At 52.2% G+C, this 14,553-nt stretch overlaps 1 protein-coding gene across 2 annotated transcripts in view; it reads left to right on the top strand.

The window, feature by feature from the left end:
* Positions 1 to 1,106: 1,106 nt before the first annotated feature.
* Positions 1,107 to 14,553, top strand: part of SCARA3 (scavenger receptor class A member 3) — a 39,378-nt gene continuing 25,931 nt past the window's right edge. Inside the window, exons 1-2 of one of the 2 annotated variants that reach the window (XM_036856127.1) lie at positions 1,116 to 1,394; positions 11,199 to 11,266. In XM_036856127.1, the coding sequence (XP_036712022.1) occupies positions 11,248 to 11,266 (19 nt within the window). In that variant the 5' untranslated portion in view covers positions 1,116 to 1,394; positions 11,199 to 11,247. Of the gene's footprint in view, positions 1,395 to 11,198; positions 11,267 to 14,553 lie in introns of both variants that reach the window. The other variant, XM_036856129.1, reaches the window with a different exon arrangement.

Raw genomic sequence — 14,553 nt, 5'->3', positions numbered from 1 at the left:
CCCCCTCTGACTGGCTGGGATTTGTGAATGGGGCGGGGGCGGGGGGGTGGCTGTCCTTGGCCCCTTCTCAGCTCCCAGGCTTAGGAGAAAGTTTCTCTGCCCCTTTGGCCTCACCTACTTTACTCTAAGGGCCAAATGGGGGTGGGCATGGAGGTGTGGAGATGTGGGAAAGGGGCTGATGTAGCAATGGAAAGAGACCAGGCCAGGTGGTCCCCACTGTGTGGTCCGTCTCCCCCTGCCCCATCCTGCCACCATGGCCATCATGCCTCAGCACCATTACTTGTTAAATTGTTGTCTTTCCTCACAGGATGCAACCTCAGGGAGTCCGAGACATTGTGGAATGTTCCCCACACTCCCAGAGTTTGGGGCAGGACCTGGCCCATGGCTGGTTCTCACTAAGTGTCCCATCAGTGAACATGTCATGTGAGGCTCCCGGAGGAGGGCCTTGGACGAGAGAGTCACCACTCCTTTGCCCGAGGCCCGTTTCTCTCAGATGTCACTGTTTATACCAGAGGCCTCTCCAGGAACAAAGTCACAGAAGTTGGGAGCGCTCAGGGCCCAGTTTTCTCTTGCAGAAAACCGAGGCTTGGAGACATGGAGTGGCCGCCCAAAGTCACTCACCCAGAGTGGCAGAGCTGGCCTGACCAACCGTCTGGGTCTGCCCGGGACCGAGGGATGTGCGACTTTCAGTGCTGAAACGGGGACAGTCCCAGGCAATCCGGAGGACGGGAGGGGCAGGGGCCGGGACCCGGGGATCCTAACTTTTCCAGTCCCTCTACCCCGCAGATGGGTGAGGAAAAGGTCCAGGGCGAAAATCGAGAGCCCCCAGCCACCAGGCGGCCCCCACCGCGCGAACGATTGCTCTGGAAGAGCCTTCCTTGCGCCCCCAATCCCCAGCGCCGCGGCGCCCGGGGGCGGTCGGCGGGCGGGGCTCGGGGCCTTCCCCGCGCGAGGGGACTCCGGGGGGGCCGGGCGGGGCGCTGGGGCCCGCGGCGGCACAAAGAGGCCCGGCCGCGGCACTTTTGAAAAGAGCGAGGAAGTTGATCTGGGCCGGGGCCCAAGGAGTGACGAGGAGGGAGGGAGGGCGGGCGCGCGGGGCCGGGGGCGGCCGCAGCCCTCGCCTCGCCGGCCTCCACGGGAAGCGCGGCGGCGGCATGGGCGGCGGGGCGCGGCGCCCCCAGCCTGCGACCCCGCGGACCCTCCTCTCGGCGCGCCGCCTCCGCAGCCGGGGCTCCGGCGTGACTCCGGCAACCGGCCCCACTCCCGCCGGCTTCGCATAGGGCAGCGATCGATCCGTGCCCTCCCGGGACCCGCCGGCTTCAGCCCGGGTCGCACGGCCGCCGAGCCGCCTCCGGCGGGGCCCTCCCGAGGCCCCGGAGCGGGGACCATGAAAGGTAAGCCCGCCCGCGCGCGGGAGCTCCGAGGCGAGCCCCTGCGGGACCCCTCACCCTGCCCGGGCGCGGTGGGCACCTCTCTCTGCGGGCGGGCGAGGACGGGAGGACGCCCCCGGTAAGAAGTGCGTGGGCTCCTCTTTCGTCTCCTCCGGAGAAAGGTATTGGGAGGACAGGCTGGAGCCCTGAAGTCCAGCGGCAAGGGAGAGAAGAGGCAGGATGCAGTGTGCTCACCGGCCATGGCTCTCTCCCGAAGAGCCGTTGTAAATCCAGAGAAGTATCTGATCCCGTTACCCTGTCAGCACAGAACCATGTTACCCGCCCAACCTGCTCCCGGTGTCACCCCCTCCGGAGGACCCGTCTCAGAGGCTGCTCTGGCCCTCACCTAGCCTTCTGCCCACGCCAGGCCCAGGATTCTCCTCCGGGAACTTCCACCCTTTCCCCAGGAGAGACCTGCCCTGTCTGGGTTCCTCTGCCCAGGCCCAGCCCTTCCTGACCTCTGAACCCTGGCTGACCGTCCTCTGACCTCCTGGGCGCAGAGCAGCAGGGGGAGATCAGTGGTGCAGGCCTGAGCTCTTCCCCAGGCCGGTGGGCATCACCGCAGTGGTCCCTGCAGCCAGTTCTTGGGATGGAAACAAGAACCAAACTTGGTGCCTGCTGCTCATCCCTGGGCCTGGTTTACTTGAGGCCCGGGAGAGTGCACCCCCGGTCTTCACGGTCGTTCTCAGGCTAAGGGAGAAGCAGGCTTTGGAGTCCTACCGCGGGACAGGGAACTTTGGGATTTTGATGCTCCCTCACCTGCTTTACGATAATCCTTCAAATAGCACTAGGGCAGGCGCTTGTGCTCCTAGCGCCTCTTCCACTTCCTGAATGTGGAAACGCCAAAGGGCTTCCGGGGTCATCCGCAGGGCTTTCCACTGTGCCGTCAGGTGGTGTTGGCGAAGCCGCTTCATTTGCATAGAAGGGTTTGAGGGTTCCTGTGAAGGAAAGTCTCCACGGGTAAACCTCTGATGGATCACAGCCTCCATGTTGTATAGTTGCGGAAACTGAGGCCCGAGCAGGTAGGACCAGCCTCATGGGTGTGTCACCTGTGCAGTCCCCTAGGGGCCCAGGGCGCCACATGAGGTTCAGTGCTCTGCTGTCGCTGTCTGGAGATTATTAATAATTTTTTAACAAGGGAGCCCAGCAGTTTTATTTTGCACTGGGCCCCGCAAATTACGTTGCTGGGCCCGTGGATGAGAGAAGGGACTTGCTTAAGATTCACAGCTCGTCAGGGGGACCGGCCCAGGGCTCCTGACTTCCAGGCCAGTGTGCTTGCTAACGCGTACACCCCTCTTCCTTCCCTCCGGCCTCTGGTCCCTCTGTCTGGGCTTCCCAGTGGCCTCACCACGTCTTATCTATCTGGGATGAGGCAAGCAAGTTCTCATCAGCCCCAGGGAGTTGCCTTAGCAGCAGACAGGAGCCTCACCCACCGGGTTCCTGCTCTCAGCTACCGCATCTGCGCAGTGTCCTGTGCCCAGTCAGCGGTCCTGGGGCAGGGCATTACCAGAAGCTTCTGGAAAGGTCTGAGGCCACATCTTGCCACAGGCTTGGGGCCCACGCTGCTCAGGACCTTGATGGTGATGGTACGACGCTGCACATTCTCACGGTGGTTTGGCTCCACCAACATTCCAGAAGAGCTCTTTGGGGGGAAACAGACTGGGGGGAAAGCCAGGCAGGGCCGAAATCCCCTGAAACGGAGGAGACACCCAGCTCCCAGGAAGGGAGTCGGGAACACACGGCCCGCCCTTCGGAAACTCAGTGAGGCGATGCCACTCCGCTAAGCGGCGGAGGAAAGAGCTGGTGTGAACAGGTATTTAGAGGAGGTCTGTGAGGAGGGCCGGCTGAAGCAGGTCGTCGGGTCCCAGCGTCTTCCTGGCCTGCTGACTGGGAGGCTGTGGGCTCTGAGCAAGAAACCCAAGTCCTGCCCCTCTCACGCCTTTTCCCTCAGGCTGCAGCCTCACCACCCCCTGGGGCCCGATTCCTGTCCGCTGAGGCCTTCAGGCAGCTCTTGTGTGGTTTTCCCCCAGTTTCGGGAAACCTTCTACGATCGTCCATAACCTCCCAGGGCCCGGGCCACAGAGCTGCGGGGAAGGCAGGGTTGATTCCCAGCCCACCTCCCTGCAGGGTCTCTCCTCATCCTCCCCGGGGGCCAGGAAAAGCCACCCCCTCTACCTGAGATGGAAAAGCCAGGGCAGTCAGTCAGTGTTTGGCCTTGGGGGCATCTGTGGAGTGTGAAGAATCAGGATTTTTTTTACACACGTGGAAAAAAACAAAGTGCCCAGAAGAGCAGGCGGCCCCTTCCAGGATGGCCCTTCGCCGGGGGGGAAGCTGGCTTCAGACTGTCCTCCGAGGGCCGCACCAATCTGAGAAGTACATCTGCTGGCAAAGATTCACTATCCCCGCTCAAAGCAAAACATGGTGATGTTATGTTTTGTGGAGGTTGGCGGGGACGGTACTTGAACAAGAAAACAGGTCTGCTAATGCGCGCTGCCACCCGTGGCCAGGCGCCAGGGCCCGCTCTGCCAGCCAAGCTGTTTCCACCCCGAGGCGCCTCCCGCCCACCCGCCCACTGGCTGGCAGCCGGGCCTCCCAGGCAGCCGCATCTTTTGATGCAAGCAGGCCCCAGCTCCGGGTCCAGCCCCTCTCGCACCTGAGGGGCACACAGCTGCCACCAGCCCCTGGTGATGGGCCCACCTTGGAGCTGCCCACTGGCTTGTCTGAGCCATTGACAGCCACCTGTGGAATTGCTCCCACATCTCCAGCGAGAGGGGTCCTGTCGTGAGATCCCCTCCCAGACATGTGTCACCCCTCCAGAAGCGGCCTGGTTTCCTGCGAAGATGACTGATTTGAGAGTCAAGGACAGAGGCCCCGCGTGAGGCTCTGGTCAGTGTTTCCCTCTCTGGGCCTCGTTCCCCTGCTGGGTGGTCCCGGAGGCCCATCTTGCTCTGACGCACGAGAGGTCCCAAGGAGAGAGTTTGGGTGTTATTGGTCCTTTTCCCGTCTCTCCTCCTTTGCTGCTCCTCCTCTGGAAGAGTCTGTGGTCCCAGCCATGGACTCCCATTCCTTGAACAGTCCCACCTAGTCTCAAGGATGTGATACACGGGACAGGCTGGTGATGCCGGATTTAATCCTCTGAGCCCCAGACCCTTACCCGGCAGTGTCCTAAACGTCTAGCTGGAGACCTGCAGACACTCCTTTAAGGTGCAGATGGGAAGCCTTCACATCCAACTGAACCCAGGTTAAATAGCGGTTATTCTGGGATGTTGCCCCACACCTTTCAGTCGGCAAACATGTATCAATACCCGCTTTGGGGGAGGAAGCGGCTAGTCTAAAGGGGAGCAAGGATGCCCTCCGGGGGAAACGAAACATACACACTTAAGAAGAGAACCAAGTAAGCAAGGGGGATGATGCGAAGGAACCAGGGAGTGGTATATACAGTAGATTGCATAGGAATCCCCAGAAAGAAAGAGCCTTTCAAGTTGGGGCAGGTCGGGAAGGCTTTAGGGAGGAGTAGAGGGTGAGCAAGGTTTGGATGGGGTCATCCAAGAGACAGGAGGAGCAGGAAGCATGTTGGTGAAAGCTGGGCACTGTCATTGGGTGTGTTCACCGGTGATGGGAAGAGAGATTTGCCTGGAGACTGAGGGTTGGCAGAGAAATGCAGGGAGCCACAGGACCAGGAGGCTGTGAGTGCCACGCCAAGGACTCCAGCTGTGTCCTGTTGACTCCTGTTGACTTTGGAGAGGCCCTAGAAGGGTTTGTCAGGAGATGGCCGGTTGCTACTTCTCTAATGACCTTCCGCCATGTTGGGAAATCTCTACTTTTAGAGAAAGCAATGAGGGAAGAAGAAAATGAGCCTGTAACAGAGCCAAGAGGAGCGGTTGGGGACACCAGGGGAGAAGGAGGATGTAATGTAATGGAAACTGAGAGGAGAAAGTTCCAAGAAGGAGAAAATGGTCAACAGTGTGACTGTTGATGGACAGGCTTAGCTAAGGGTTATTTGATTCTGAAAAAAGTAGGCTGCAGAGACCTAGAGGGGAGTGGGTGGATTTGAAACAAAGGTACAGGAAGACCTTGTGTTAGAGAAGTTTCAGGAAAAGGGAGCTAAGGAGTTGAAGTAAGAAGCGGGGCCAGGTGTGAATGGTTTTTCAAGGTGGTGCTGGCCTGCCCATTGGAAGGTGGAGGGAGAGAAGGGAAGGGGAGATGGGGGCCCAGGGATGAAGGAGATAGGAGTGGCTGAGCTTTGCTGTAGAAGGAAGAAAGGCTAGGACTTCCCTGGTGGTCCAGTGGGTAAGACTCCGCGTTCCCAATGCAGGGAGCCCGGGTTCGATCCCTGGTCAGGGAACTAGATCCCACATGCAGCAACTAAGACCCGGAGCACCCTAAATAAATAAATAAATATTTTTTTAAAAAGAAGAAAAGCTGTCTTTATGGGGGGCCCAGGAAGGATGTAGACACAGGCTCTTTGCATTCCTAGTTGCATTTAATCTTTTTACCATATATCCCCATTATAAAAATTTTGAAAAATTCAGAAAAGGAAAAAAAAAAATCGCACTCACCTGAACTCCTACCCCTCAGAGATAATTGACAAGATTTGGTAGAGAGTTCTTCCAGAAATCCTTCAGTGTATATTTTCACATGGATTTTTTTCACATAAGTAAGATTATACTACTAATAACATGGCTTATTCTGTGTATGTATTTATAAAATTCAGGAATAGAACCTAGATATCTTCCCTAGGCAGTAAGTATAGATCTGCATTCTTTTTTATTGGCTGCATAATATTCCATAGTATGGCTTTACAATAATTTATTTAACCAATCCCTTATCAATGGGCATTTAAGGTATATACATTTATCCTCAGGTTTATCATAGCATGCAGTGATAATCTTTACATCTCCATCTTTGCCTAGTGGTATATGTATCCCCTTAGAAAAAAATTCCTAGAAGGGGGTTGCTGAGTGAAAAGGCACGCTCATTTGAAGTTTGGCTATCATCAAAAAGAACACAAATAACAAATGTTGGTGAGTGCATGGAGAAAAGGGAGCCCTTGTGCACTCTTGACAGGAATGTAAATTGGTGCAGCCACTATGGAAAACAGTATGGAGGTTCCTCAAAAAACTAAAAATAGAGCTACCATATGATCCAGAAATTCCACTCCTGGGTATATATCCAAAAAAAACCCACTAATTCAAAAAGATATATGCACCCCAAAGTTCATAACAGCATTATTTACAATAGCCAAGATAAAGAAACAACCTAGGCGTCTGTCAACAGATGAATGGATAAAGAAGATGTGGTACATATATATATATACATACACACACATATATACACAATGGAATATTACTCAGCCATAAAAAAGAATGAAACTTTGCCATTTGCAACAACATGGATGGACTGGGAGGGTATTATGCTGAGTGAAATAAGTCAGAGAAAGACAAATACTGTATGATATCACTTATATGTGGAATCTAAAAAATACAACAAACTAGTGACTATAACAAAAAAGAAACAGACTCACAGATATAGAGAACAAGCTAGTGGTTACCAGTGGGGAGAGGGAAGGGGGGAGGGGCAAGATAGGAGTAGGAGATGATGAAGAGGTACAAACTACTTGTATAAAACAAGCTACAAAGATATATTGTACAGCACAGGGAATATAGTCAGTGTTTTATAGTAACTATAAATGGAATATAATCTTTAAAGGTTGTGAGTCACTATGCTGTACACCTGTAACTTATATAATATTGTACATCAACTGTACTTCAATTGAAAAAAAACGAAGTTTGGAAATAGAGTCCACACTATGCTCCCAGGGCACGAGGGCCCATCTCCACACATCCTCATCTACACTGAGTTTAAGGGGTAGGCACCTGGAGGAAGTTAGGGCAAGACGAAGAGCTTAAACCTAATGGGTTTGATCTTTTCAGAAAGGGAGGTAGTGAGCTCATCTTTGGAGAATGAGGTGGGCTGAGAAGAAGAGGAATAGTGGGTGAGGATGCAGATGGGAAGATTTGACCAGGGACAGAGCCACACCAGTGTCTGACATGCCCCCACGGGTCTGGGTCCCCAGTGCAGTGCAGAGAGAAAGGGCTGGGGAGTGAAAGGCACCAGGGCCAGGAGAGAAAGCTAAAGGCTCCCGGGAGCCGCAGGTGATCCTCGGGGCCAGACTGATTGCCTGGGAGAAGCAGGAGTATAAAGACTTAGTGCAGGGGATTAGGAAAAACAGCGGGAGAGGGAGCAAGAAAGGAGCTTGCGATCATGCAGACAGAACAGCAGTGAGGTTTACCCCAGAGGGTGTGCAGGCTGAGCTGTGGCCAACGTGGAGATGAGACCTACAGATTGCAGGTCAAGGAGCCCTGTGGTCTAGAGACCCAGTGGGCTTTCAACATGTTCCCTCCATTAAAGCTGGTGGCGGGAGACAAGATGAAGAAATCATCGAATCCAGGTGATGTACTTATCCAGAACAGTATTCCCCAAAGTGGGTGCACCTCTGACTACCAGTTCCATTGGATTTAATAGATCATTGTTTTCAAGAATGGCAAGAAATTCTATGGTGAAATAAGTTTGTGAAACACAGAATTAAACACAGATTCAGGTGGGCTTTTTTTCTTTTTTGCAGAACTTTTCAAAATTTGTACTGTTAATGTGAGTCTCGAGATGGTGATGGAAAATGCAGCATTTTCCAGATTTACTTGATCAAAGAACCCCTTTTCACAAAGAATATTTTGAACTAGTGCTCTGTAGGACGTGTTTTTGAGAACTGAACTTCTTGAAAGTTGGAAATTGGTCCTGAGAGTGACAGGCATTAGGAAAGAGAGATAAATGACAGCAGCAATTCAGGCGGGATAGAAAAACAATCCTAATAAAAATGGCTGTTGCTACCATTTATCAAGTATTTACTATGTACCAGGTACTTTTTGTATGTTGTCTCATTTTCGCAGCAGCTCTGTGCAGTAGATGGTGTTCTCACTATTTTGCACACGGAGCCCAGAGAGGGGAAGGGGAATCCCCCTGCTAGGGAACGCATGACTGGAAGTGGTGAAAAGCAGAGAGTGAGGGGTTTGAAGGCCCAGAGGTAACAATCAAGATCAAGAAACTCATGAGTCCCACCCCTCCCACCCTACTGGGTTTGTGGGGTTCAGGAGCGATGGAGGAGCTCCTGCCTCCACAGAGGAGACCATTGTGTATGTGATGGGGGAGGGTTAAGGTCTGTTGTACTGAGTGAATAGCCGGGGTTCTCTTCTCAAATAGAGGCTATACAACCCCTTGAAGGGGTACAGTCATCCCTCTATATCTGCGGGGGTTTGGTTCCAGGGTCCCCCACGGATACCAAAATCCAAGGATACTCAAGTCCCTTATATAAAATGGCATAGTATTTGCATATAACCCACACACATCTTCCCATATACTTTAAATCATCTCTAGATTAGTTATTACACCTAATACGCTGTAAATGCCAGTGTAGATGTAAATAGTTGTAAATACACTGTAAATGCTATGTAAATAGTTGCTGGTCACTCAGCAAGTTCAAGTTTTGCTTTTTGGAACTTTCTGGAAATTTTTTTCCGAATATTTTCTAACCGCGGTTGGTTGAATCCGCGGATGTGGAACCCACGAGTACGGGTTGGCATTTGGAGTTGCCGCAGATAACCAGGGATTGCTACTGGCATTCAGTGGGTCAGAACGCCAGATGTCTGCTCGGCGTGGGTAAATCCTGTCTAATGGAGACCTGTGCCACTCAAATGCCAAGAGTGCCCCAGTTAGAATACTGAGGGCAAGAAAGGGGAGGAAAGTCATTTAGGATAAAGACGGAGATTGCCCACAACCTCTGTGGTTACAGGAACTGTGGAAAGCAGCAGATGCTGGGGGCTGCGGGCTGGCCCTGAGGATGCAGGGAGAGGTGGCAGCAAGGAGAGGAAATGCCTGTCCCAAGAGCATCGAATGTGGATTTTAGGAATGAAGGAGCAGAAAAGAGGTGACTGTCACAGGGGAGCAAATCATGACACCTTGCCGAGCAGGAGAATCTGAAAGGGAAGGACCAGATCATCAGAGCAGAGAGGGACAGACTGATTCCCATCCGAACATAAACGTACCCGCAGCGGAAGCCTGTGGGGAGGGGGTCATGGCAGAAGGGTTCCAATGAAAACAATTTTACCACCTTAATTATAGCATTCTCCGACCATAAACTACAATTATTCTGCAACTTTAAATATAGCATTGGCTCCTGAGAAGACTCCGAAATCTTTATTTTTACTGACCCAATTGGCTGTTTTGAAAACCCACTCTGTGAACTCCATAGAAGATAATCATCAAAATATGTTCCTTGAAGTTCCCAAAGAAAGACCTTTTATTCAGTTCCTCGAATCTCTCCCCCTTGCTGACGCTGATGGAAGATTGCAGTCCCTGAAAGGCTAAAGAGTGAATCAGCACCACATTTTCAGTCAACCAAAAGCTGAATTCTGCGACCACAGTTGAGTTAGCAGTTGGTTAACAGGTCAGGGCTATTTTCCACCTCCAGAGGGACAAGTGAACCCGGCTCAGCCCCAGCAGAGCCAGAAGTCATGCCCAGCCATGTGCCGACTCTGGCACCTTCAAATCAAACTCTCTACAACGTGGCTCTGTGGCAGCTGAGGCTTGAAAAAAACAAGGGAGTTCCCTTGTGGCTGCCTTTCTGATATTTGAGTTGGAGAATATGACCGTAGGTATGGGAGAGACAGAGGTTCTTTCAAGTCTCCAGTGGCTGCCACTACTTTATGAGTCTGGGCTTGCAGCTCTGTCTTTGAAGGCTAATTTTTTTTTTTTTTTTTTTAAATTCACTGCCTGGAATTTGGGTAGAGATCGCTAGCTGAAGAGTGGAGCCCGGCTGTGCCTTTGGTAGGTCATTCATGGGCTGGGCTTCTTCATGACACGGATAAGACGCTCCCTCACGACAGCTCCAATCCCTTGGGGCCTCTGGGACAGGGGAGGCTGAAACTGGCTCACAGAGTCTTTGATGTTTGCTACCCAGAGTAGCTGGCTGTCCCAAGCTTGTCTCAAGAGAGGGGTTTTCCTGAATACTTAAGGTTCCAGGCATTAGCCTAGCTTTGCCGGTGCCCTTTCCCAAGCCCACCCCCTCCTGTCCCAGTGGCCTTTCTCCTGGAATGAGCAAAATGAAAAAAAAGAAGAGTACAAAAAGAGAGACAGAGAGAAGGCAACAGAGGCTACTTCTGCCTTCCTGGAAAGGTGGCCTCTTTTCAGACAACTGTGGCGACATCTTCAACCATTCCGGGCACCTGGCAGCTCACACTGACACGCAGGTGCTTCTCAGTTTTCAGCATGTCAGGAAGTGCTCAGTTTCATGGATGGTTTATTTATGATGCAGGAAAGACCCACAGCCTGATTTGAGAGGGCCATAAAAATGCTGGTGGTATTCTGAAGTGATTAACTGGACACTGATGGAAAAAATTAACCACCCCCCCAAAAAAGGGAGGCCTTTTAGCTTTAGGAGAGGAAAATCATATCCCTTGTTCCAGCTCTGAGAAAGGCAGGGGAAGAAGATCCTAAATTTTGCTGCACTGCCCCCAACCTACCCTTTCATTCCTTTTTAATCCAAACATTAGGCCCCTCCCTGTATATTCATTTTAAGTTTCTGCTGCTTTAAGCCTTTGCATATCCTCAATGCATCAGAACTCCCCAACACTCCCTAGCCATGGAGAACTCTAAGAATAAACCATATTTAACCCATATTTTAAATCATTAATTTTTTTTTTTTTTTTTTTTTAGTAAAACTGAGCTCTTAATTAAAAGGGCAGAAGTTAACAATTAACTAAGGATGCAGACCTTCTCAAAAGGTCAGTAAACCCATCTTTTTTGAACACCCACTGTGAGGTCAGCCCTGTGCTGAAAGAGGCTGAGGGAAGATTTCCTGACCTCATGGGGATGACAAACCACTGGCAGGCCAGACGTGTAAACAGATGCTGAGCCTGGATGGAAGAGGCCCTTCCGGGCTCTGTGGCCTGTCTGCGCTGGGTGTGTGTAACTCTGCAAGCACTCTGTATGTGTATTTGCATCTTGCTTCAGATCCCTGGGCATTTCAGAACCTCTAACTAGCTGACGGATCACTTAACCTCTGCCAGCCTTTGTAACATGACAGGTGGGCTCTGTGACTTGTAAGTTCCCTTCCCACTCCCTCTCTCTGAAAGCTCTGGAAAGCTGGGGCACCCAACACTAAGTCCCATGGCCCCAGAAGGCATGGGAACAGGCAGCATGGGAGATGTGGAGGGGGGTGGAAAATTCTTTTCCTGTCTCCGCTGACCCCACTTGGTCCAGTGCAAGGGGAGAGTACAGATCCTGTCTCATCAATCATCCTCTAATCAGTCATAGCCTCTGTGCCCTCAAGCCCAGCTCTTCTCAATTCTTTATGTCTGTTTCCTCATCCTTCCTCTGACTGGCTCAGTCTTGGTGTAATGTGAGTATAATGAGTCCATGCTTGCACAGGGTTTGGCTTCTAAGAGCCTCACAAAGCTTTGGATTATGTCCTCATTCAGATGAACAAGGCTGAAGTGGAACAGTTGCTATAGCGTTCCAGACATAGGTAAATTAGGGGTCCCCAGGGTCCGTGGCTCAGCGCTAGTAAACAGGAAGTTGGAAGGATTAGAAAGAGAAGATCTCTTTGGGGATGGGACCCGGGGAGCAGGGGCGGCGGGGAGAGGTGGGTCTGTGAGTTATGGAGCTGTGATGTCAGCAAAGGGAAAAAGGGAATAGGGCCAAACATTTGCGAAGCCCCTCATCTAAAGAGAGCTGAGATCGTGCTGGCCACCATTCCCCTTCCCGCCGGCAGCTCTGCAAAGTATCGGACGGGTCTCGGTGAATTCCCACTTGCTAATGACTGCCAATCTAGGGGCTCTCAGTGGGAGAGCAGAGTTATGACAGAGCTGTGTGCTCTCCTAGGGGGTGTTTGCTGAAGGTTGGTGTCCGTCCATCTTGCTTGATTTAAGTCTTCCCAGATTCCCTGCAAAGGCTGTAAACAGCAAAGTGATGAAATTGACCCTGGAGCCAGAAGAGGGAGGAGGCCTAGTCACAGGGGCGGGCACGGAAGCACCACCAGGGGTGGAGAGAGACGAGAAACACAGGCATGAAGGCCTAGGAGGTGTCTCTGCTCCAATGAGTGGAAGGAATACCTCCCCGAGGGGCCCCCGGGGCTGCTGTAAATCCGACAGCCCACAGCGTGGTTCTGGCTGAAATCATCCGGGGGTGAGAGGGCGCCGCTAGTTAGGGTGAGGGTTTGGTCTGACACAGCACAGAAGGCACCGCCTCGCCTGAGGCGCTGGTTTATGGGGAAGCGATGGCAGTCCTGGTAACGTCCCAGGCAATGTTATCCTCTTAAACTGTCGGCAGACTGATGATAGGGTAGCAGCCTGAGACACAAAGCGGGGCTCAAGGGGTTGATTTCTTAGGATACGTATAAAGGGTACCAGTCATGTCAGCCTTCCTTCTGCTACTGTACCCACCCTCCTCCAAAGCTTGCACACACACACACACACACACACACACACACACACACACACACGAGAACACACTAACTGTATCAGACAGAGGCTACCTGCAGTTTGTTACTGTGGAGAGGAAACTCAAGCATAAAATTCAGGAGGCTTTGCTACTCTTACAGATCAGGGGTCTTGGCCTTCCCCAGTCAATAGAAATTGATCAGAGGCCAGACAAGAAATTCAGGCAAGGCTTTACTGGGGCCCCTGAAACAAAAGGTTTCCTTGCTTGCTCCCCGACGGGGGAGGGGTGTGAGCTGGTCCCTTAGATGGGGTGAGGGTAGGGGTGTGTGCAGGGGTCTGGCCGGAGGGGCGGCTTAGGAGTTTTGCCCACCCCTTAGGTTGGTGTTGCGTGCCGGGGGCATGCACAGTACCCTGCTTTTGCTCCCGACACCCTGTTTTTGCTTCCGGCTCTTCAGAAGTGGCAGTTGGGGTTTTTTTTGGTCTTTGGTATCTTTTTGTCCATAATTTGCAACAACTGTGCATGCACGCAGTTATTTTTAGGCCCTTATAGTTTCTTTGTATGTTATTGCTCGAGGAGACGTTTTTGTCCAGGTGCAAGCCCTCCAGCAAAGGGTCCCAGGTCCCAGGTCCCAGCCTGTCTCATCACTAGCTGTCCCTGTGGCTTTAGCCAGGCATTCAAAGTTAACCCTCCTCCCCCTAACTCAGCTTCCCCATCTGTAAAACTGGGAGAATAACTTCTTACCCTGTCTCTCTCTGTCAGGCTAGTTGTGGGGATAAAGGGTATGAACCCAGGTCTCTGCCTTCCCCCCGCATTAACTCAGAATCTCTGAGGGTGGGGGGGCTGACCTTGGTCTTTGCACCAGGCTTCTCCGTGATTACACATGCAGGCATAGACCCCCTTCCAGGAAGGGTAACACAAAACCATTCATAGTCCCATGCGAAATTGTGTTTGTTGAGCACTTGTCTGTGCCAATCCCTGTGCTAGGGGCTTTGGGTAAAGCAGAGAAAAAGACAGACACAGTCCCCACGCTCAGATCTTAAACACTGAGGAAGAGAGCTGTTGGATAAATAATAACAGGTATACTGCATTCCACAAAGGGCAAATACAGACCACGTGGGAGAATATGTAACAAACAAGAGACTTCCTCCAGTCTGGGAGCTCGAGGAAGACTGCTAGGAGGTGACATGTAGTCATGACCCGGAGGACAAGCAGAGAGCATTCATGGCAGTGATGGTGGCATCTTTAATTTGGGGCTGCCCACAGTCCCTCCCCGACTGAGCCCGTTCAGGGCTGCCCTCACTTATCGGGCACTCCTTGCCCACTCTGCCTCTTGGCTCCCGGGTAGGTCACAGTGGTCACGACAGCACAGCACTTGGGAAATGAGGCTGCTTCCGGGTCATTGTCAGAGAGCCTGAGAACCATGCCCAGCCCTGGGCCCAGCCCCCTTCATTTCTACCTGCTCACCTCGTAGTCGCAGGAGCAAGGACTCTTAGCATTTGTAGGACCTTGGCTTGTTACTCTGACGGGGGAGTGGGTGCGGTAGAGAAGACTTCTGAGTTCAGGTCTCAGCTTCACCACATATCCTGGGTGCTGTTAAGCAACACTGTAACGTCTCTGAACCTCAGTCTTT

This window comes from Balaenoptera musculus, chromosome 6, assembly GCF_009873245.2.
Source record: "Balaenoptera musculus isolate JJ_BM4_2016_0621 chromosome 6, mBalMus1.pri.v3, whole genome shotgun sequence".
Taxonomy (NCBI): domain Eukaryota; kingdom Metazoa; phylum Chordata; class Mammalia; order Artiodactyla; family Balaenopteridae; genus Balaenoptera; species Balaenoptera musculus.
Note: the sequence above shows the minus strand (reverse complement) of the source record. Positions and strands in the feature narration are given on the sequence as shown.